This window comes from Nematolebias whitei, chromosome 3, assembly GCF_014905685.2.
Source record: "Nematolebias whitei isolate Nwh7 chromosome 3, NemWhi1, whole genome shotgun sequence".
In the NCBI taxonomy this organism is placed as follows: domain Eukaryota; kingdom Metazoa; phylum Chordata; class Actinopteri; order Cyprinodontiformes; family Rivulidae; genus Nematolebias; species Nematolebias whitei.
Window position 1 is genome coordinate 134,953 of NC_056500.1, and position 24,820 is coordinate 159,772.

The 24,820-nt window shown below is 42.1% G+C and overlaps 1 protein-coding gene across 2 annotated transcripts in view; it reads right to left on the reverse strand.

Annotated features, from left to right (window-relative positions):
* LOC119430439 (nuclear factor 1 X-type) overlaps window positions 1-24,820 on the reverse strand; it is a 263,595-nt gene that overhangs the window by 44,886 nt on the left and 193,889 nt on the right. Inside the window, exons 7-10 of one of the 2 annotated variants that reach the window (XM_037697846.1) lie at window positions 13,557-13,592; window positions 13,122-13,249; window positions 10,163-10,237; window positions 2,471-2,599 (exon numbers count right to left, since the gene is read on the reverse strand). In XM_037697846.1, coding sequence (XP_037553774.1) covers window positions 2,471-2,599; window positions 10,163-10,237; window positions 13,122-13,249; window positions 13,557-13,592 — 368 coding nt within the window. The remainder of the gene's footprint in view (window positions 1-2,470; window positions 2,600-10,162; window positions 10,238-13,121; window positions 13,250-13,556; window positions 13,593-24,820) is intronic. The other variant, XM_037697845.1, reaches the window with a different exon arrangement.

Here is a 24,820-nt window from a genome sequence, read left to right on the forward strand (position 1 = left end):
TTCTCTCCACACATTCTCTCCAGAACTTCTCTCCTCACCTTCTCTCGGTTCTTCTCTCCACATATTCTCTCCAGACCTTATCTCCACACCTTTTCTCCACACCTTTTCTCCTCACTTTCTCTCCACACGTCTCTCTGCACCTTCTCGCCACACATTCTCTCCGGACTTTCTCCCCACACCTTCTCTCCTCACCTTCTCTCAGACCTCATCTCCACACCTTCTCTCCTCACGTTCTCTCCACACCTTCTCTCAGGCCTTCTCTCAGAACTTCTCTCCTCACCTTCTCTCCACACCTTCTCTTGGGCCTTCTCTCCACACCTTCTCTGCTGACCTTCTCTCCACACCTTCTCTCAGACCTTCCCAATGTACCTTCTCTCCTGATCTTCTCTCCACACCTTCTCTCCAGACCTTCTCTCATGTTTCATTTCAGCACAGCACAGTTTCTACAATACTGGGAGTCTTTTTCTGTGTTTCTGTGTGGATTAAAACATTTCTAGAAATGGTCATATTTTACAGCAGTTGATACAAACTATTTTACAAATCGTGTACCGTTGCTGTTAATCTTTTTACATATACTTAGTTTAATTTGAAAGCCCAAATGGCAAACTGGAGCACTTCTGGTGTAACCCTGGGGCCCCTGGAGGCTCTTTCACAAAGGATTTTACACCATTTCTACCAGAACTGTGTTAATGTGTCAAACGTTTATAAAATACTTTCAAAGATAATATTTTGGGATTAAAGTTGTTTCAAGGTGGCAGCTTTGATCTTGAGCCCACTCGGACTAGCTGTTAGCTGTGGAACACTTGATCTGATCAATTAAAGATGTTGAGACGTTTAAATCTTTAAATCTTTCATTTTTCCTGGCGTTTGATCCAGGCAGAGTTTGAGGACCAGTCAAAGTTCATTTTTCTTCTTCTTGTGTATTTTATTAACTTGTGTTTCCTGAGTGACACAAGATGCATTTTCTTCTTCTTTTCTCGTTTTCATTTTAATTTGACTAAATTTCATTCAACCTTTATTTAGACAGATACATCACATTGAGCCTAGAAGACTCATGTACAAGTGAGATCTGTTTAGAAAGACAAAAAGTAGTGAAACTGGACACATGTAGGAATAATTGTTAAGCACTTTGGTTAACTTTTGTTTGTATGTGCTATATTAACAAATTGACATTGTTAACTTGTCACCCCGATCAAATTAAAGTCTTTACCCCTGCACTGAAACTGCTTTTTAAAACCCAACAATTGTCAGTCAGGTCATCTGGACAGTTTCTGTTTTTGTTGAAACGTTTCACCTTCCATCCGGAAGGCTTCATCAGTCAAGGACACACGCAACACAAAACTGATTCTTCTCCCAAACAGCTTACTCCAAAATGGAACAAACCAGTTATGTTGGTGCTAAAATGGTGTCTTTGGCTCATCCCCTCCTCCGATGCCAGCCCTCTTCCTCGTCGACAGTCATGTCAAACTGGTTCAAAACCAAAAAAGTCCATGCTCAATAATCCAGCTATACAATCCAACAATTTTCAGTCAGGTCACCTGGACAGTTTCTTTTTTTGCTGAAACTTTTCTGGACTTTTTTGGTTTTGAACAAGTTTGACATGACTGTCGACAAGGAAGAGGGCTGGCATCAGAGGAGGGGATGTGCCAAAGACACCATCTTAGCACCAACATAACTGGTTTGTTCCACTTTGGAGTAAGCTGTTTGGGGGAAGAATCAGTTTTGTGTTGCGTGTGTCCTTGACTGATGGAAGCCTTCCGGATGGAAGGTGAAACGTTTCAACAAAAAAGAAACTGTCCAGATGACCTGACTGAAAAATGTTGGCTTGTATACCTGGATTATTGAGCATGGACTTTTTTGCTTTTTAAAAGGTATTATCAACAGAAAAAAAAAATTGTCCAAAGAACCCAACATAACTTCAAAAAGTCTGAACTTGTATTTGGTGAGATTTTCCCCACATCTAGTTAAAATAACCTCTTAGGAATAAGAACTTTGTCAGTTTAAATGCATAAATTGTCCTCAAAGACCATCAGGACGAATGAACGAAGCTGTAAGGTGTACAGCAACAGAGGAACAAACGCAGCACGGGCTTCATGCAGACAGTTAATAACAAGCACAAAGATGGTGGTTGTAATGGATGGATGGAGAAAGGCTGAAAGAGAGAGAGAAGGGAATTTATGCCAAGCCGTGATGACAGCAGTAACACTGAACAGGTGAAACTCTGCAGGCATGTTGCTTCTCAGAAGTTGCAACTGTACAACTGGAAAGTTGTTTTTTTGACTTTCTCAGCAAAAAGGTTCATGATTTGCATTTTAAGGCAGACGACTGAAGAATTAATTTATCCAGAAGAGTTTGGGCGTGTAAATGTATCAATCTACGATCACATTCACCACTATCTTTCCTTCTCTCTCTTTTTCAGATTGTCAAAGGTGGGGGGTGGGGTTGATTGGTTTTATGGCAGCACTCTCACCTGGTCTCACTCCTGCCAGCACAGGCAGCGGGTGGTGCGTGAACGCCATGCGGGGGGATCTCGTCTGAGAAGTCAGGGCGTTGAAATCAAACTTCCCCGGCTTCTTAAGTGAACCAGGCGAGGACAGTCCTGACAGAAAAAAAATGGGGGTAAAAGGGAAAAAAAAGAGAGGTGGTTTTAATCAACAAGCGCTGCTCCTTTAGTTAACTACACTAAAAAATCTACTTGATTTCTACTGAAGGGGACTTGAACAGTTATTGTTGTTCATCGCTGGCTTCAGTCATACTCCTTTTGGCTGCTGGCCACAGACTCCTATTAGTATTAGTATTAGACTTCCGGTAAGATGGCCCCCGTGTACATGGCTTGCAATCCACCTCTGCTAATGGTGTTAGGATTATTTTTGTTTTTGCATTTCTCATCTGTGACATCAACTCTCTGCTGGTGTATGACAGACAACAACTTTTGAATCTTCGTTTTTCTGTCACTGAAGGCGCTTATTTGGAAAAATATGAGTGTACCTCTGGACCCCCCCTCCTCCCCCCCTGCTGGCAGACGTGCCAGCTTACCTTCGCAGAACTCCTCACCTCCCTGCCCGGAGATATCGCTTCAGACGCTGGGGAAAACGTGCTGGTCAGCTGGTGAAGCTGAAAGCTCTGCGTGCTGCATCTTCCTCTCCTGTGTGCCCGGACCAGGTAACCAGCGGGAGTTGTCAGCCGGTGCGCAGCTCGGACCGACCTGGAGGGGCTGTTATTGAAAACCTGCGGCCATTAGCGCGTGCTAACTCCACCGCTGCTAGCTCCACTTTGGACAGTATCTGGATGTGTTTGAACAACGCAAGATCTGTTACCAACAAAACTTTTATCCTCAGGGACTACTTTCAAGAGCACGATTTGGACTTTCTATGCATCACAGAGACTTGGAAGTCTCCGGGTGAGTCCAGCGCCTTGACGGAATTACTGCCACCGAACTGTCTGTGTTTTAACGCCCCGCGGCCATCAGGCCGGCGCGGTGGTGGATTATTAACAATATTCAAATCAACTTATGACTGTAAACAACTGCCCATCCTAGTTTCCCGCGACAGCTTTGAGCTGAGCGTCTTTGAACTCGGACATTCGCCTCCGACGTTATTTGCGCTTGTCTACCGCCCACCTCGGTCTAAGGATTTCATAAATGAGTTTTCTGACTTCTTGGCTGAAATCACACCAAAATATGAGCATCTTTTCATTATCGGGGACTTTAATTTGCACGTGTGCTGTCCTGAGAAGCCCTTGGTTAAGGACTTTTTAGATTTATTGGACTCAATTAATCTAACTCAGCATGTAAACGGTCCCACCCAAGAACGCAGACATACACTGGACCTTGTTTTAACTCATGATGTGACTGTTAATAATCTTGTTATTGGTGATAATGTTTTTTCAGACCACATGCCAGTCCAGTTTGAGTTCACCCTCCCCCATCTAACTCCTAAGTCGTGCATTTTTGCACGTAGGACCCGGGCAATTAACCACTTCACTGCCGCACGTTTCACAGATGTTTATAACTCTGAAATGATAATTCAGCCCCCAGTGTTTCTCACCACCACTGAGGAACTGACATCCCAGTTCAACTCTGTCTGCTTAAAGACTCTGGATCATGTTGCGCCTGTTAAAACTAGAAAATCAAAACTGAGGGCAGAACCTTGGCTGAGTGACGTCACCAAGGCCGTTAGGCAGCAATGTAGTAGGGCGGAGCAAAAGTGGAGGAAAGACAGGCTGCAGGTCTCTTTTCAAATACTCAAAGAGAGTTGGCACCGTTATCAGAAAACAGTGAAAGCTGCAAAATCCAAATGCTTCTCTGATATAATTACCTCAAACTCTCACAACCCACGTGTCCTCTTCTCCACCCTAAACTCTGTTCTCCACCTCACTGAACCATCACCTCTGGAAGCCTCAACTGAGCTGTGCGACAACTTCTTACATTTCTTTTTGGAAAAAATTGCGACCACCAGGGCTCTCATTTCCCCTCCAACTCATGACCCATCCATCCCACCTCAATCTGTAGCTCTATTTGACCATTTTGAACCCATCACTCTATCTTCTCTAGAGCAGGTCATGCGCAGCTTGAAACCTTCTGGTTCCCCCTTTGATGTGGTCCCCCCTCGACTACTAAAGGAGGTTTTTCCTACTCTAGGTCCGTCCATTCTTGATATAGTAAACAGTAGTTTATCCACTGGCGTGGTGCCAAAATCCTTTAAACATGCTGCCGTCCAGCCTCTCCTGAAAAAAACAAACCTTGACCCCTCAGTCGTTTACAACTTCAGGCCTGTCTCCAAACTCCCATTTGTTTCTAAAGTACTAGCGACAATAGTCGAGTCCCAGTTGAAGTGCTTCCTGGAGGATCACGCCATCTTAGAGCTTTTCCAATCTGGCTTTAAACCTCTCCACAGCACTGAAACTGCCCTGCTGAAGGTCTTTAACGACATCTTCAGATTCACAGATACCGGTGTTTCTGTGCTGCTTGTCCTGTTGGACCTCACAGCCGCCTTTGACACCATCGACCATGAGATCCTCATTGCTAGGTTGGAGCAGTGGGTTGGCGTCACAGGATCAGCCCTCAATTGGTTCAGATCTTACCTCGCTGACAGATCCTTTTGTGTCTCCATCAAGGATTTTAGTTCCGCAGAGGCAGAGCTTAAATGGGGGGTTCCGCAGGGGTCCATCCTGGGTCCCCTCCTATTCTCTTTATACCTGCTGCCGCTTGGTGCTATTTTCCGGAAACACAACATGCCCTTCCACTTCTATGCCGACGACTGTCAAATTTACTTCCCCCTAAGACACAATGGTACAAGCTCTATTCAACCTCTGCTCAACTGCCTGGCTGATATTAGGGACTGGATGGCTTTCAACTTCTTAAGTTTCAATGAAAAGAAGTCTGAAGTCATGTTGTTCCCTTCCAATGACACAATCACAAACCACTGCATCGACCTCTCCGCTCTAACCCTTTCAGAAAAACAAAGAGTCACTAATCTGGGAGTTATAATGGACCATTCCCTGAAACTTAACAATCATGTCCAACTGAGGCGACTGTCTAAACTGAAGCCCATATTGTCCAAAAATAACCTGGAGACAGTAATACATGCATTCATTACATCTAGGCTTGATTACTGCAATTCACTCCTGTTTGGTATCAGTCAGACCTCCATTGCACGACTACAACTGGTCTAGAATGCAGCAGCCCAATTTTTAACCAGTACAGGCAAAAGAGAGCACATTACACCAGTTTTGGCCTCACTGCACTGGTTACCAGTTCACCTTAAAATCCAGTTCAAAATACTCCTGTATGTCTACAAATCACTGAACAGTTTCGCCCCCTACCCCCATCTCTCTGATCTGCTACAACCGTATGCCCCACCGCGCTCCCTGAGGTCAGCGGACCAGTTGCTCCTCACAGTTCCAGGAACTCGTCTTAAGTGCAGAGGTGACAGGGCCTTCTCTGTAGCAGGACCAAGACTCAGGAACGAGTTACCTCTGCTTGTCAGACAGGCCCCCTCCCTCTCTGTTTTCAAGTCCCGCTTAAAAACCCACTACTATTCCGTAGCTTTCAACACCAGATGATCTGTGTTTTGATCCTGTATGCTCCACACTGGTTTGTCGTCATTGCATCATTTTTATGTCTATATTCTGATTTACCTCATTTTGTATTTTGCTTTGTGTGTTACCTGTTGTTTTGGCCGTATAGCACTTTGGTTGGCCCTGTAGCTGTTTTAAGTGCTTTATAAATAAAGTGGTATGGTATGGTATAATCTGGCCTGCATGTGATCAGACAATAAAATAAAACCATAAGGAAAGTACTGACAGCTGATCTTAGGGTAATAATTTATTGTTGCACGATAGATAAAGACTGTAGGATTTGTAAGGCCTTATAACACGGGCAGGGGACTGTTTAATAATAACCTAAAAGCACATCTTCAAAGGACCGAAACTAAGAATAACAGTTCAAACTGAATGTGGTCAATGTCTTGGTGCCAAACAACATCTGTAGCTGTAATAATCTCCACTGTGCCACTGTTAAGTTTTTCTGTCTAATCTTTTTGGGTGTCTCTCTTACAGGTGCCAACATTTGGCTTTCTTTGTGTATGAGCGTGGCCAGTGTACAGCCACAGTCGACTAGCTGTGGTCTGGCTTCAGGAAAGCTCATGGGCTGGGTGCACGAGGAGATAGCTTCATTCAGAAATAGCTCACACTGCACAGTATGGACACAGCAGCTGGTGAGTGCAAAAGACAAGCAGACGGACGGAGAGAGGAGACAGAGGGAGAGAGGCGAGAAGAATGTGGGAGACATGAAAATATGTGAGAGAGCGAGAGAGCAAAGCAGAATCTGTGAAAAATGCAGCAGTGTCTTTTTTTCCTTCATTGCTTTGCTGACAACATGTATGAAATTGGAATGCCATAAGATGTGAAATATGGTTATTATCTCTTGCGTACATGCACTCGTACACGTCTGAACACACTGTGAAGACAGTTTGACTGATGCAACAATAGACACAGTTCCTCCTCGGCAAGTTGTATTCTAATCTTCCTAATGAGTGAGCGGTGTGATGCTGCTTGCTTTTTAAAACTTTTTTTTGGGACTTTTGTTTTGTAGTCTATTTCCGTGGCCCCTCCACATCAAACACAGCACTAAATATGATTGCTCCTCAGTTCTCCAGCTGGCGATGTGTGAAAGTCTATGGGGGTGTGGGGGCGTGTAAAACCTTCCCTTGGTGTGTAAAAGAGTTAAGTCTCAAGCAGGTGGGAGTGAATTCACGTGAACCATTTATGTCTTTAACAGAGATGTATATAAATAGACTCCACATCTCTCCTTACCCCACTTTAGGGGAAGTCTGTGGGTTTATTGTATTGTCAGAGTGATTTCAAGCATGAAAACGACCCCAATCCCACTTCTGACACCATGATATGACAGTGTCACACTTAGAGGAGAAAGGTGGAAAGAGGAGCAGTAGGACTGAAACATGGAAAGTCACAAGAAGAGAACGTTGGGAAAGATTCAGATGGGAAGAAAAACTTACAGGTTGAACTATAAAGGTTGCAATTCAGTTATCATGTGCTTTTAATTACACATAAATAAAACTTTAGGGAGCCGGAAGAACACAACAGAAGGGAATCTGATGAACGCTGATATCTGTATTTATAAGAAGTTAAGACATTAAACTATCAAGAAACGTTACATTTCAGTACTACAGAGACTGTGCAGTGGTCTGATCTGAGATTGAGTTTATGTGCCAAAACTGCAGTTTCCTCTTCTGGCAAGCCCGAATATTTCCCTGGCAACTAATCAAGCATTCCCCTGATGACCCTTCTGTCTCTTTGCACTAACAGGCCTGCCACCAGATGCGCCTCTGAAGAACACACAGACAGAAACACACACACACAGTTTAAAAAAAAGCGTAAGTGATTTAAATAAGTAAAGGAAAGTTTGGGACTTTTTTCTTTAGTGGTTTAGTCACATATGTTCATCAGTGGAAAACCAGCCGTGCACCTCTAAGGGCATGTCATCATCACCACCGCTACGACTCCCTGGTGTCTTGAAAAGATTTCACAATCACTTGGAACTAATATGAAATCACGGTTGATTCGATTGCCTCCTCTAGCCTCCCCCCACCGCTCTTCACCCTTGTGGAGCAGCTGTCTCCAACATCCTCGTGGATCCCAAGGCTACTTGCACACAGAAACACCATCTGGGACAATGCTTCAGCTGTGTGTGTGTGCAGAAATTTATCAAGTCTATATATGAATCTGTTTAAGGAAATTATATGTAATAATGCATGTTTATGCATCTGCATGTATTACCGAATATGCGTTCTGTAAAGTTCCCTGAGACAACTTTGTTGTGATTTGGCGCTATATAAATAAACTGAATTGAATTGATGGTTATAGAGGATGTTGGTGGAGTGAGGGACATTATGGACGACATTAAAGTACACTTTTAGGTTCCTTTAGTTTGTTTGGTTGTTTATATTTCTATCACCTGAACAGAAATCCTCAGGTAAGACTAGCTAGAAACAGGTGGGCTAGTTTTGAAAACCATACACACACTACTGGCAAGTTTAATTTTTTATTTATTTGATCTCACTTGTATTGATTTACCTTGAGAGTGAACATGTTCTGACTACAATAAATGCATATTTTTCCCCAAGCAGACAGAAAGAGATGAGAATTAAAAAAAAAATTGTTTTTTAATTTAAAACTTGAATTTTACAGTTAAAGAATAGTTCAGATCTTACATGGGGTTCTGTGGGAAGGTTAAGAACAATTAATATGTTACCTGCTGCAGACTGTTTTTTGAAGAGCCTCAATTTGAAGAAAAAGAGTCAGAAAGGTTGGCTAGCTAACAGCTGGTCTGAACAGGGTCAAGACCAAAGTGGATTGCTGCCATCTTAAAACAACTCCAGTTTAAAAGAATTCAAAGTTATTCATGCAAATACTATTTTAAACAGTTTTACTCAGTTTTCTGGCAGAAATAATAAGATGTAACTGCACCTGCAGTGCTACAGCTAGCTGCTGCTGTGCCATTCAGCCGCTGACTTAATGCCAACGGACAGCAACGTCAAAGTTTATAACAAAGAGTTCACATGAACTGCTGTAATAAATGCTTTAATTTGTAATTTAAATGCTGTAAAATTTTGTTCTTGGCCCGACTCTAACCAGCTGTTAGCTCGACAATTTGGTGATAAACAAACTATTTCTTCAGACTGAGTTAAGTAATTATTTTTATAACCTTTCCTCAAATCCCACTTCAGAGACCTGACCTGTTGCTTCCAAAGGGTTAAAGTTGAGATTATAACTCCAATTTGCCTAAAAGGTGTCCTAGAGTGTTTGGATGGAGACTGGGAGGTGGTTCTGGTGTCCTACATTTACAGCTAAGTGGAGCAGAAGCTGACGAGCTGCAGAGAAACATTTCCAACACTCTTGGCTCCTCCACTTCCTCTAATTAACCTTCTCTCTGATCAGCTATCACCGTTTGACAACACCAAAGTTGTCTCCTCACCCGGCTCTTCCCCCTTGCATGCTTCACTTTTCTCAATCACCTAATTTCTAGCTCTTGCTCCGCCCTCTCTCTCCCCGACATGTTTCCTGCCTCAGCAGGGCCCTCCCCACTGTACGCCTTTTTCAATTAGACCGAGGGGAGTCGGGGAGATAAAAGGAGAGCTGAGGAGCAGGAGGATGGGCTTTACATGTCAGGGACAGCCACCTGAACACCTGCAGGGGTGGGGTGCATGATAAGGCCATGTGTTGCAATGTGTGACGGGGGGTGGGGTGTGTGAATATCTGTGCGCTTATTTACACATGTGCAGAGCCCATACTCATGTGTGGGCTCTGTATAAACAGCAGTTAGCCACGGTACAGGTGTGTACATGCGAGGGGATGCAGCAAGTTACCACCACAGTGTCAGTGTGCACAACAAAATAAAAGTAAAAACTTCTGTAGCTTAGTGTTTCACCCTGACTACATGTTTGGTCCATGAATATCAGTCATCAGAACCTGTTTCAGAACTACATGTAAGAAAATACAAGCATGTTTTTAGGCAGGTTATTCATCTACACAACACACACACAATACGCACATGTGAAACATGTACAGAGACAGACACACACACAGAGGAATGATTGTGTGTCATAAAGGCTCATAGGCAGAAAATAAGTGTTGTTCTAACCATGGTAAGGAAACTGCACGCCATCGTTTTCATGTTTTATCTTCCTCTCCTGCACACTCGCCAAATGGTGCTGCACTGAAAGTGAAGAAGGGTATTGTTAACGACACAGAAGACACAAGCGCAGAGGGTTGTGTAGTGGCTGATCACATGCACAACATTCAGTTAACTCCATGATGGCTTTCAGGTGAGGAAATATGAGCCCTACAAGGGCTGAGCTGAGTAAAGCCTTCAGTTACTGGTTGAGAAAAGACTGGGGGTGGGTGGGGTAGGGGGATAACTTGGCAAATGACTACAACACAAACGACCAAATCTAACATTTTATTTTCATAGTGGATAGATTTGATCATCTTATTACACAACATTTTCTGTGGCCATGGCAGTCATTTTAGTTCTGACCAAACAACATTAATTTAAAACTTGTTGATGCATTGTTACTAAATAATGACTAAAATAAAACTAGCACCAACCACCTGATGGCATTTGTTATAGACTGAGATGAATGTAAGAAAAGCACGTTATAAATTAATGCATTTAAGGCTTGTGCATATAACCAGGTCATACATATTCGGATACCACTTTTGTCCCTTTCTTTAGACTGAACTCATCTTCTGCTTGAGTGAACGCTCCAACACAAAGCCACGGTAAGATAAACATCTTAAAGCATCCACTGTGGATGACGGCTCCTTCTGGGGGTGAGGCTGTACCCCCCACATCCTTGGAGACTGGTCTAAAGGTGAAGGTGTGATGATGAAATTCATGTTCAAAGACTGGTGCCAAACATGACCCATAGAAAAAAGTGTACGTTAAACTTCAAACATCTGTTAAGTTCCTGGGAAAAACCAATGCAAACATGTTCCTGTTTTAGTTTTCTATATCACCTTACAACCTAGCTGTTTTTGTTGTTACATTTTCTTTTAAATTCCATTTTATTTTCACTTGTTATAAATAAAATAAAAATCTCAATTTGTACACATCCTTTATGATGTCCAATGCTGTCATCATTCTTTGTTAAATCTGGTCTCTGTTTTAAATGAGTCCCCGAGGCTCAATGGGATCATCCATCCATCCATCATCTTTTACCCGCTTCTTCCATTTTGGGTCACGGGGGTCGCCGGTGCCCATGTCCAGCAATCACTGTGCAAAGGGCGGGGTACACCCTGGACAGGTCTCCAGTCCATCACATGGACACATAGAGACAAACAACCATTCATTCTCTCGCTCTCTCTCACCTAGGGACAATTTAGAGTTACCAATCAGCCTAACATGCATGTTTTTGGTTTGTGGGAGGAAACTGGAGAACCCTGAGAAAACGCACACATGCACATGCAAACTCCACCCAGAAAGGCCTGCGGACCGAGATTTGAACTGGAGACCTGCTTGCTGAGAGGCAGCAACTCTACCAGTTGTGCCACCGTGCTGCCCTCAATGGGATTAAGCTGTCTAAATAAAGCTAGAATGAAAAAACTCCAAGCAAAGGAAGAAATAAACACGCTTGAAAATATAGAGCAAGACAAGTTAATTTCTATGTTTGAAACTAAAGCTGTGAATCCAAAAAAGTTCAATCTGGTCCTCTGGACATTCAAAAAAACAAAAAACAAAAGAAAGCAAAAAAATATAGAAACGTTTCGTCTCTCATCCAAGAGACTTCCTCAGTCTGAGGAGCTGTTTTCAGCTCAGTCTCTTAAATAGCACCTTCTCAGGGTGGATCAACCAGTTTGCTCCTGACAACCAAAACCAGCTGATCACATGATCAAGAAGGCCCATCAGCCTAACAATGGATCATTAGCACACTGATGGCTGTTTACTATTCACAGGGGGTTGAGTGTTACTGTGACTTAGTTAGTGTGTGTTTGTGTTAGTGTGACTGTTATTGCTAGTATCACTCAACCTCCTGTGAATAGTAAACAGCCATCAGGTGCTAATGATCCATTGTTAGGCTGATGGTCCTTCTTGATCATGTGATCAGCTGGTTTTGGTTGTCAGCAGCAAACTGGTTGATCCACTCTGAGACGGTGCTATTTAAGAGACTGAGCTGAAAACAGCACCTCAGACTGAGGAAGTCTCTCGGATGAGAGACGAAACGTTTCTATATTTTTTTTGCTTTGTTTTGTTTTTTGTTTTTTTGAATGTCCAGAGGACCAGATTGAACTTTTTTGGATTTTTCTACCTGGATTATTGAGCATGCATCAGGATAAAGTGGTGAATGTTTGTCTGCTGACAAACCGTTCATGAAGGTTATCACCCGACTGTTAAGCTTGGGTGAAACCTGTAGAACCTAGAGAGAATCACTCTGGTCTCTGACCTTAAAATAAAATGAACACAGGAGTGTGCATGTTGGCAGATTTCTAAAGGTTTGCACATGCAAAGAAGCACCAAGTCTCTTTTCCTCTGGCCCTTCAATATAAATCAATAAGTGGTCGACAGGTTCACTGTGAAATGGGACTCTACCTGTCTGTAAACAGACATGTCTAAAGATGCTGTGGAGCACGATGAGCTTATCTCTATACGTTTAAAAACAGGACAGTAATATATCTATATATTTGAAACCAGGACAATAATATATCCATATATTTAAAAACAGGACAATAATATATCTATAAAGTTAAAAACAGGACAATAATATATCTATAAATTTAAAAACAGGACAATAGTATGAAACAGAATCAAACATTAGTGATGTATTGACATTTGAAAAGTAAACACTACTTTTAATCTAGTTTTGTTTGTTGAGGAAGACTGATGGTCTAATAAATGATTGATTGGTCAGTGTGCAAACCGACTGTGACGGTGATTAGGTGGGTGGTTCTAAGAGCACACGGCCACAGTGAAGGGAAGTTGACTGACTTAAAAAGTGCGAATGATCAGCTTGGACTTTTTATTGTTGGCTGGAGTTCAAACAAGAGTTTCTCATGTGGGTAGAGTGACAAATATTGGATAGAATTTGGGGGGGGGGGGGTACCTGCATCCATGTCATTGGGCCAAGCACTGGACTGGGAAGAGCTGGCGGCGGATGAACGTCCATGATAAAAACCATCGTCTGTGGGGCTGTCCAGCTCACTGTCGTCTTCAGACTTCCTCTTGGTGGAGCTGAGGATATAGGAGGATGTTTTTTTTTTTTTTTTGGGGGGGGGGGGGGGACAAAAAGACAGGCAGGTTAGGTAAGATTTGTTTTGGTTTATAGCATATAGCACAAACATAAACTAATGGCAACGTCATACAAAAACTTTTAGTTCAACAAGTTTTATTTTTGCAACATTTTAGGGCAGCCCAAAATATAAAACAATAAGAATCAAAAAGATAAGAAAATTAGAGAGACATAGAGAACCTCTCTGTGTGTGTGTTGTGTGTGTGAGCATTTGTCATGAATTTAGATCTTTTAGATGTTTATAACTACCTCCGTGGAAGATTTGCATACAACTCCACCTCAGACCTAAAGTGATGACAGAAAGACAGAAAGACACAAAAGAAGAGCTGAGAGGCATCACACATTTAAAAAGAGGAAATCAGCTGCTAACAAACACACTCCCTCACTCGCACGCTTGCACGCACGCACGCACGCACGCACGCACGCACGCACACACACAAAGACTGAAAAGATAGTGATGTAGATTCACGTGATGGTTTTACAGATGTAGTATGACATATCCTGAGATATATTCATACTGTTAAAACGGGTTCTTTCATTTTTCTGGACTGTGTAACATACGTGCAGTGAATTTAATAAAATGTGGACGTGAGACGTTAATTATCTTTGACTCACCAAACGAGTGGGTCATTTATTAACAGAATCAAGTTTAACACATCACACATTTACATTAATTGGCAAGAATTGAAAAATAACGATATAATTAATCAGCTTTACAACCAGGAAAACCATACGGCCATGATTTTCCGTTGCTTCACCACAGACATTTCTGAAAACATCTGGATTAATTTGCTAGCAGATAGGAGAGTTTAAAGATGGAAAGATGAGGTTTATCTACAGAGAGATGTGTGAGGGAATTTGTCTGTTTTAACCAGAACCGACACGCTCCTCCTTTTCCAGCTTGGGCCAACGGTACGCTTAGTTGAGATCGACTCTTTTACCTTGCAGATGATAGCTTCAGCGTCGGTGTAGAGCTCTCCTTTCAACTCTTTCAGCGTCTCCGTGAGAACAGCTCGAACCTCGAGAGTCGTGTGAGGTTATCCAAACAGAAGTTATAATTCCCAAAATCGTCTCTGGTTCAGCTTGATTCTAATTCAGCAGCATCCTGAATTCCAGCGTTCTGCATTCTGGAACTCCCAAAACTCTCTGCTGAACTAGGAAGTGCCAACATTTAAATGGGCTCTACTTCCGGTTCATTTGAGAGCTTTTTGATTGGTCGGTGGACCAGAACAGAGGTGTGTTTTGTGATGTAAGGTGTTATTAAAAGTCAAGGAAAAGATTCAGATTGTTTAAGAACAAACAGAAAGATATCATGGAGAAAACCAGACTTCGTGGAGCCACCTCTCCCAGTATCTCGCTGTAAAAGTTAAACATGACATTTCTTTTCAGTAAACTTACGGTTGACCGAAACTTGAACTTCGACACACTTACAACTTTGCTTATTAAAGACAGAAAATCAAGAAATGCATATTAACCTGATTTCTTCTTTGAATGAGGAATAAAAATCATTATTACTGTTTTAAGTAAATAAAAATGAGTAGTTCACTTCAACATGTAAACATTGTTTGAACTAACACAATTTGATTATCAAAACATTTGTAAAATAGTAATGATCATAGAGAATTGTCTTTTTCCACTTGATTAATTCAAGAAAGAAAGTCTCAGGATGGGTCAACCTGTATTTCGGGATGCAAATCAATGAAATGACAGTTTCTGACCATATGATCCTAAGGTCAAGTTTTGACATCAGGTCAAGTTCACTACACAGTGTCACAGTTTACACTCTGTTTTTTCCTTTTACTCATCACTCTGTTCACTGTTTGACTTTTTCTTTTCTGCTCTCCTGGGGTTTTACCTCTACTGCTTCTACCAGCCTCTTTACATGCCACACCTCTCTCTCTAATTGCTACTGATGGTTTCCACCTGTTTCTGGGTGTATATATACTTCCTGCTTTCTCCACTAGGTTGCCAGATCAACTGCTTGCTTGCAGCCGCAGTTATCCAGCGTACTCTCCTTGTTCACAGCTATTTAATCTTGATCCACGCCTGTTTCCCTCGACCACGCTTTTTGCCTGTCCCTTTTGTGCCTCAGCCTTCTGACCTTGTTGATGACCCATGCCTGTTTTTGGATTTCGCCTTTGCCTCTCCCTATCGGTACTGTCTCCTCTTCGGATCCCGTGTATGAACCCTGCTCATCCTCAACTACGCCTCTAGACTTCCCTTGGTCTCTGCAGCTCTGCATCTCTTGCTGGAGCGCCCCCTTACATCAAGAAAGGTTAGTGTTTCACCAGACTGTCTGTATTCAGATAACTACTTGTTATTCTGCCAAACACTAACCTTTCCCCTCTGTATCATTTTAGATACAGTTCCTGCCCCTGGACCTGAGACACCAAAAACTGTTTATTTACTCAATAAAACGTTTAAAAAACCTTTCTGAATTTGTGTGTAGGATCCTCTGCCATCAGATCTCTGACATACAAGGCTTCCTATGCTTGGGAATTTTCATTTAGGAGTGCCAGTCAGGTCTCACTCCTGACAAGTACAATTTTATTGAGTTACTTCTTTTTTTTAAAACATTCGTTCAACCTTTATTTAAACAGGTTAGTTAACATATATATAACCCATCAACCCATTACTTAATTGTAGAAGCATCCATCCATCACACAAGGACCATACACTACAAGGTGCAGACCGTTTGGTACAGTGTCAAGTAATGTCACATTTGATGAAATCGTTCTCTGCCTACAGGCTGCAAGTGTCACAGATTTATACTGTATTCTGAGATTAGAATAGAGTGAACACTGCATGATGTGATTATAGAATCAGAATAAACTTTATTGGCTTTGCAACAACATACAACGAGAATATGTACGTACAGTCGTCTGAAAGATGGGTGGAGTGCACAAAATATTTAAACCCCTCTGGATAGATTGAGATGGTGCCCGAACAGGGATCATCTCAATCTACCCAGAGGGGTCACCACTAGGATTTATGGCTAACCCCTACTGCAGCCTCTCCTCCAAGGGGTATATCGAACTAATCTAGCACTTGAGTATTACCCAGAGTGACCTTAGGTTAGTTCTGTTTAAGGTTGTGTTGAAAGTGACTCACCCAGATTGTTAACGACCTTCATTTGCAAATCACACACTTATCTCACCCCATGACTCGCCCAACCTAGCAACCGGGGTTGAATTGTTGTCCATGGGGAAAACTTGCATTAACGGTCACCAACCTTCAGTTGTAGAAGCGCAATTGTTACCGATCTGGTATTTTTTAGAATCTAGGCATAAGATTCCAGGATGTTGTTTAATCAAAGCTGAGAAACCTTTAAAAACATATTTTTGTTAGAATTGAACCAAGCTTTCCAAATCCATGAGTACGAAGTGTAGAAGTGATAGTCCAGAGTTTTACGTGTTATGCTTTGCTTTAATTAATGATTTGCAGGGGTACAGCGTTATCAGCACACTATAATTGGTTACATTTAATTATTCAAAAAGATCAATGATAGAGAGTCCATGCCTTGTTCCAAGAAATGTTCTATTGGTCAGATGGGACATTCAGGATTTGGGGAGTCCACCAAGGTAAGGCTCTCCTAGCTCCGATGAGCTGTGTTAGGAAATCTTGAATCCTAGAGCATAGTTGGTCCACTACAGGGCAGCCTCCTCTTATATGAATGGACTGTTATGCATTTGGAGCCCCAAAGCATTTTAACTCCCCACAAACCCCTAACTGTCCCATGAGCCAATCAGATTTCTAACAAAAACTGTTACCACCAACCTTGACAGCACACAATTTATGTGATAACTTTTCGAGAGGGATGGAAGCAGGAAAACACTCTCTTAATCTAACCTTTCCCTCTCAATTATGGAAACAGTTATTTTGTATAAAATTTTGTAATTGGACAATATGCTAGGGGTCGCTCACCATTTCTGTCCGAAGATCTTTGGAAAATGGCAAGAGAAGTCTCTCCTCCAGAGCCCTGGAAGGAATCACCCTTAGCCCCCAAAAGCAGTCCTAATCTTGAGGGGTCTGGTCTGGCATCAGATCGGCTGAACAAGGGAGTATTCCTATCTTGATGAAACAAAAGTCCCTTCTGAGCTGTCCAAATCGCTCTGAGTGGCTCCTGGGGCGATAACTATATTGTCCTGTCTCGTCGACTCCACGGTCCGTTTAGCACTTCCCCATTGCTGTGCCTGGTTTATATAGACGGATTACTAGACAGAACCAGTTTCCATCATACCATTCTAGTGTCATGCTCTGATTGGTCTCAGCTCTTTAGAGCCGTTTGTTTCTCGGAACACAAAAAGACTGTCCCTTAACTGTGCCCTTTTAAGGTATGGAGTAGTTCTGCTTCTCAGCTCCTCAGTTACTAACACATGAGTCTTATTACAGCACTTTTCTTGGTGTTGGTTTTAATAATAACATCCACCTGTTTACTCAGCTCCCTTATTATTTATCCTGGAATGCTGTCAGGCATCCTGGAATGCTTTCAGGCTCTCTTTAAGTGGACAATCATAAATCAAGATAAGGTAATGCATTATCCTCCATCTCAGTCTCAACATGCAGTTTCCTCTGCTCTGAGTACTGACTATATTTTTAATCTAACATGATTTCAACATGCAGTGCTTACTTTTTCCCAATCACAGAATACAGGATAAATCTTATATAATCACATCATGCAGTGTTCACTCTATTCTAATCACAGAATACAGTATAAATCTGTCACACTTGCAGCCTATAGGCAGGGAACGATTTAATCAAATGTGACATTACTTGACAACAGAGAATGACAAGCATCTTTTTTCACACATAAGACCAACCACAAATAACATCTGCAGTTCTGTATTTTTTCTTTCAATGTCCACAAAATAACAGTTTCAGTTTTGTATTTTCAATGTCCATAAACAAATAGATTCAAATCCCTTCCCCTCAAAAAAGTGTCCATGACTGTTCCCCAGAGCTCACAAGGCAGGTAATGGCTTCCACACAAATTGCCCCACAGCATGAGAGGCCAAAATCTCTGAGGCAAAACCAGGGATCAGTCTTCTTCTTTGATGAGCAAACATTTGACTCAATGACATCAATAGCTTCCAGCACTTCCATGTTGACACGTCGGAGCAGCAGGAGCGGGCATATATTTATTATATTTTATTGGATTTTTATCAATCCCACAATAACATCTGCACCTAGGTACACCAAGAACATGAGGGTTCAAACGGCCTCAGATTTATTTTAATGTCTTCTGTATGCGTCTGTAGGATGGAAGGGCGGATGTGGCTGCTGCTCTCACAGTCCAGGAAAAAGTGTCATCTTTATAAACTGGACAGGAATCAATTTGAACAGCTGACAAATCAAGTGAGTCTATGAGAGACAGTTGTGTTCAGGACGTGTCTCAAGGTGAAAGGACAATAGGGGCTGAGGAAGAGAAAAAAAATAGTGCAGCCAGCTCTGTGCAACAAGGCCGCTGTCAAACACTAATGCCCCTTTTCCACTGTCACGGCGCGGGTCGGATATTTCCGGCTTGACGCGCGTTTGAGGTCTTTCCACTGTTCCTGTGACCGGCTCGCCTCGCTAAATTCTGGCCCGGCTTCTCAAGGGGTCCAAGCGAGCCGCGCCGGACGTCAGAAACACTGTCGGTCAGTGATTGGTCGGGGGGAGGAGTCTGTGGAGTCTTTCCAAACAACCCGATCCACCATTTTTCCTCTACCGCTTGCCATTAGCGATAACACGAGGAGCGTATCTTTTAGTATTTTGAAGCTATAAAAAAACAATGATATCAAAGCCGTGGTCAAATGCAGAAGTGCAGGTGTTGTTGTGCTTGGTGGCCGACGAAAAAAGTCAAAGCGAGCTAGATGGAGGATTGGAGGGCGGTTTGGACACGGCCACTGCTCTACTTGAATCATTTACAGAAGATGGTGAGTGTTTTCTAACTTTAAACATATTTTAAGTTACTCATCCCATCGGTTCTGAACATATTTTTAACTAACAAAAGAGGCTGACGCCATAATAGGACGACGTCGGTGCTACGATGCTAAGCTAATTTGCATAAATGCTAACTGTCCTCCGGTTCCGTTTCTCACTGTATTTTATCCAGAACATATTTCAGCGCATGACGGTTCATCTCTAAACTCCACAGTAAACCCTCCAAGCCTCCCGGCTCCTGCTCCATCAGCAGAGTCTGCACCTGACAGAGCTCCATCACAGCCCAGCTGCACCTCACAGAGCAGCACAACGCTTCAGCTTCTTTGCTCGGTAAGAACAGATGCAACATGTTCCACATCACTTTATTTGTGCCGATAAGGACTTGATTTTATTTTATTTTTAAAGTAAAAAAATAAAATGTTGAATAAATACTGAATTGGGATGAAATTATGTACTTTGTACACAGGGTCCCAATTACACACAACAAAATGTAAAATAAAAACAGTAACAAGATCTAAGATATGAACTAAGAAAAATATCAACAAAAAAACATCTACTAATAAAACACTAAGCACTAATAGCAGTAAACAAACAAAACAATACGTCAAACAGCAACATGAACTTGAGTTTGTGCAGCCTTATGAATATATAACACTGTGAAGAATCACATCATGTTGCTGCTGATCAGTTTCATGTTGCTGCTGATCAGTTTCATGTTGCTACTGATCAGTTTCATGTTTCTGCTGATCAGTTTCATGTTGCTGCTGATCAGTTTCATGTTGCTGCTGATCTGTTTCATGTTGCTGTGTTCATGCATGCTCGTCTGTTCACACAGACTCATGTCTGTGCTGCTGTTCGGCGTATTGTGTTTAATGTTTTTATGCTATTAGAGCTTATCATATTTTTAGTTGATGTTTTTCTTACTTCATATCTTAGATATTACTGTTTTTCTTTTATATTTTATTGTTGGATGTAACTGGGACCCTGTGAACATAATTTTGATCCACCACATGTACCACGTGGTGCGAATGACAAAGAATATCTGCATCTGTATAATACTTTCTGATTCATATATCCATTATTATCATTTTCATTATTTTTAAATCAATTTATTTTTCATTTTCTTATTTGATCAGTTTATTATCATTAATATATCCATTATAGCTGTTAGCAGCACCTTTCTTTGTTTTATGCATTTATTCAAAAACAGTATGTAGCTTGAATTAACCACCTGTTTCTTCTCTCTAGTGAAGAGAAAGAGAAAAGAGTCCAGTAAAGAAAAGTCTTATTTCATCACTGAATGAACATGAAGAACTGAAGCGGACACAGCAGGAACAACACTTGTGTCTTCTTCTGGATGAAGCCCGTGAGACAAGGGACACACAGATACACAATCATTAGTTGGACGCAGTACTTTTTATTTTTATACATTTTTCTCTTCTTACTTGTACTATTAAACAATTTTTTTCTTAAGTGGTGTCCTTGAACATTAAATTTCCTAAACATATTTTACAATGTTAAGTGCAGATAGCGTTTGTTTAAATTCATACCGGAAGTTGAGAAGAATTTCCAGTTGCATTTGATCTTTAATGGATCCTAAGAAAAGATTACCAGAATCTGCTCATCTGTTATTATGTTATAAATTTTTGGTTCTAGGATGAAGTGAGACATAAACAGTCCAAAATTCAGAAAAGACAGTTATCGTTTATCAGTTATCAGCTGTACAACTGTGGCCCGAGAGATTCAGCTGAAAGTCCTGGTGCACCTTTTATTTGAACCTGCAGAGATTTGAACAGCTGATCTGAAGCAAACAGGCAGGAGTTCACCTGAACTGACCACTCCTGCTGTTTGATGGTCTCCTCCTTCGCCACCCGTCCATCCATCCATCCATCCTCTTCTGCTTCAGGGTTGTGGGGGCAGCATCTTCACCAGGGAGGCACAGACATCAACAGCCTCCTCTTCAACTCTTCTAGGACCCCATGGTGTTCACAGACCAACTGACTATTTATTAATTAATATCCTGATGCTGCTCAATAATCCAGGTAGAAACATCTAAAAAGTTAAGTCTGGTCCTCTGGACATTCACAAAACAAACAATACAGTTTATAATAAATAAACTAAATGTTTTTTGTTTGTTTTGTTTTTTGAATGTCCAGAGGACCAGACTTTTTTAGATTAATAAGTAATACATTTATGTTTTAATTTAATGAAAGACAAATCTTTAAAATTCAAGGACAAAATTTAATCTAATTGTTTTCAAGTCTGTATCTTATTGTAAAAGCAGTTTCAAAGATTACAGCACAGTGTGATGTTTTGTAATTTTAACATGAACCTTGTGCATATCTGCAAATAATAAAAGTGAAGATATTTTTAATACATCTTTATTATAAAAATCTATACTAAAATGTAAAACACATGGGTTTAAAGCAGCAGGAAGGCAGTAAGGTAGGATTATGAATCAGGTTTAAAAGTTACAGCTCATGAGGTACTCCATTAGAGCATGACATCTCTTCCACAACATCGTGTGACAAAGTCTTCAGGATGTTCTTCTTCTAATACGTTTAGTGGTGGCTAGTAAGTAGCTTAAGGGAGCACTACTGCCACCAGGTGGTAAGACCAGTTGGATTCTAGTCCCCGCCTACAGAGCCGGTCCAGAAATGTACATGGAAACGCAACAGACCCGAGCCGATCTGAACCAACCCGAACTGATCTGATCCGCACTGTGACAGTGGAAAAGGGGCATAAGTGCTTGGGCAAACAAAGCTTGTCTTGATATTAAAATAAATTGTTAGAAAAGTCCAGATGTTGAATAATATAGTGCCTTGCGAAAGTATTCGGCCCCCTTGAACTTTTCAACCTTTTGCCACATTTCAGGCTTTAAACATAAAGATATAAAATGTAAATTTTTTGTGAAGAATCAACAACAAGTGGGACACAATCGTGAAAACTTTTTTAACAAATAAAAAACTGAAAAGTGGGGCGTGCAATATTATTGGGCCCCCTTGCGTTAATACTTTGTAGCTCCTCCTTTTGCTGCAGTTCCAGCTGCAAGTCTCTTGGGGTTTGTCTCCATCAGTTTTGAACATGGAGACACTGAAGTTCTGCCCATTCTTCCTGCAGAACAGCTGGAGCTCAGTGAGGTTGGATGGAGAGCGTTTGTGAACAGCAGTCTTCAGCTCTTTCCACAGATTCTCGATTGGATTCAGGTCTGGACTTTGACTTGTTCATTCCAACACCTGGATACGTTTATTTGTGAACCATTCCATTGTAGATGAGTCTTTATGTTTTGGATCATCGTCTTGTTGGAAGATAAATCTCCGTCCCAGTCTCAGGTCTCTTGCAGACTCAAACAGCTTTTCTTCCAGAATGGTCCTGTATTTAGCCCCATCCATCTTCCATCAATTCTGACCAGCTTCCCTGTCCCTGCTGACGAAAAGGAGGCCCAAACCATGATGCTGCCACCACCATGTTTGACAGTGGGGATGGTGTGTTCAGGGTGATGAGCTGTGTTGCTTTTACGCCAAACATATCGTTTTGCATTGTGGACAAACAGTTGGATTTTGGTTTCATGTGACCAGAGCACCTTCTTCCACATGTTTGGTGTCTCCCAGGTGCTTGTGTCAAACTTTAAATGACACTTTTTATGGATATCTTTGAGAAATGACTTTCTTCTTGCCACTCTTCCATAAAGACCAGATTTGTACAGTGTACGACTGATTGTTGTCCTATGGACAGAGTCAGAGTCAGAGTTTCTTTATGGTCATTCGCACCTCATGTGGTACATGTGGTGGAGCGAAATTATGTACACGGGGTCCCAGTTACATCCAACAATAAAATGTATAAGAAAAACAGTAATAACATCTAAGATATGAACAAAGAAAAACATCAACTAAATATACACTAAGCACTCATAACATAAAACATTGAACATCAGCACAAACATGAACACGAGTCTGTGTGAGCGGATGTGCACGCATGAACACATCAACATTGAAACAGATCAGCAGCAACATGAAACAGATCAGCAGCAACATGATATGGTTTTTGACAGCGATTATTCTAGTTAGAGATTCATAAGTCTAACAGCCTCAGGGTAGAAGCTGTTCCTCAGTCTAGTGGTTCTACACTTAATGCTCCTCAACCTCCTTCCTGAGGGGAGTGGGGCAAAAAGTGTGTGTGCTGGGTGAGTGAGGTCCTTCATGATGCAGGTGGCCCTCTTCCTGCATCTGGAGGTGTAGATGTCTGTGATGGTGGGGAGGCTGACTCCGACAGTCTTCTGTGCAGCCTTCACCACTCTCTGCAAAGCTTTTCTTTCTGCAGCTGTGCAGCCTCCATCCCACATGTTGATGCTGGAGCACAGGATGCTCTCCACTGCACACCTGTAGAAGGAGGTGAGGACTGAGCTTCCAGACCAGCTCGCCTCAGCCGTCTGAGGAAGTAGAGTCTCTGATGAGCTTTCTTGATCAGGCTGGTGGTGTTGTTGCTCCAGCTGAGGTTGTCATTCATGTGTACACCCAAGTACTTGTAGCTGGAGACTACTTCCACTGCAGATCCTCTTATGTTCATGGGGGTGTAGATGCTTTTGTTCCTTCTGAAGTCCACAATCATCTCCTTTGTCTTCTTCACATTGATGTGAAGGTTATTCTCTCTGCACCAGCTCTCCAGGTGTTCCACCTCTTGCCTGTAGCTGGACTCATCATTGTTTGTGATGCATCCCACCACAGCTGTATCATCTGCAAACTTTACAATGTGACAGCCTGGATGGGTAGCTGCACAATCATACGTGAGCAGAGTAAACAGGAGGGGGCTCAACACACATCCCTGAGGAGAGCCAGTGCTGAGGGTTATGGTGGAGGAGGAGAAGTTGTGGATCTTCACTAACTGTGGTCTGTTTGTTAAGAAGTCTAGTACCCAGTTGCAAATGGAGGGGCTTAGTCCTAGTATGGATAGTTTGTCCATCAGGGTTTGGGGGATCATGGTGTTGAAGGCGGATGTGAAGTCCACAAAGAGCATACGGATGTAAGAGTTTTTCTGCTCCAGGTGGTTGAGCGCAGTGTGGACCACAGAGGAGATGGCATCCTCTGTTGATCAGTTCTCACGGTATGCATACTGATGAGGGTCCTCGTTGATGTTGATGGTTGTTTTGACGTGAGTCATGACCAGTTTTTCGAAGCATTTAGCGATTATTGGGGTGAGGGCCACTGGCCGATAGTCATTCAGACCAGTCACTGTAGAGCTTTTGGGGACTGGGATGATGGTGGCAGTCTTCAGGCAGGTGGGAACTGTCTTAAGGGTAAGTGAGGTGTTAAAGATGTCTGCCAGCACCTCGCAGAGCTGATCGGCACATTCCTTCAACACTTTTCTGGGGATGTTGTCTGGGCCAGTTTCTTTGTGCGGATTAATCCTCCTGAAAGTACTCCTTACTTCTGCTGAGGTCACGCTGAGATGCTCTTCATCCGGTGGTGAGGTGAGTCTGGTGCTGGGTGGTCTGTTCGGGTCTTCAAAGTGTGCATAGAACTTGTTGAGGGCATCAGGCAGAGATGGGTCTTTGGGGCATTGTTCGCTCCTTCCTTTATAATCTGTTATGCACT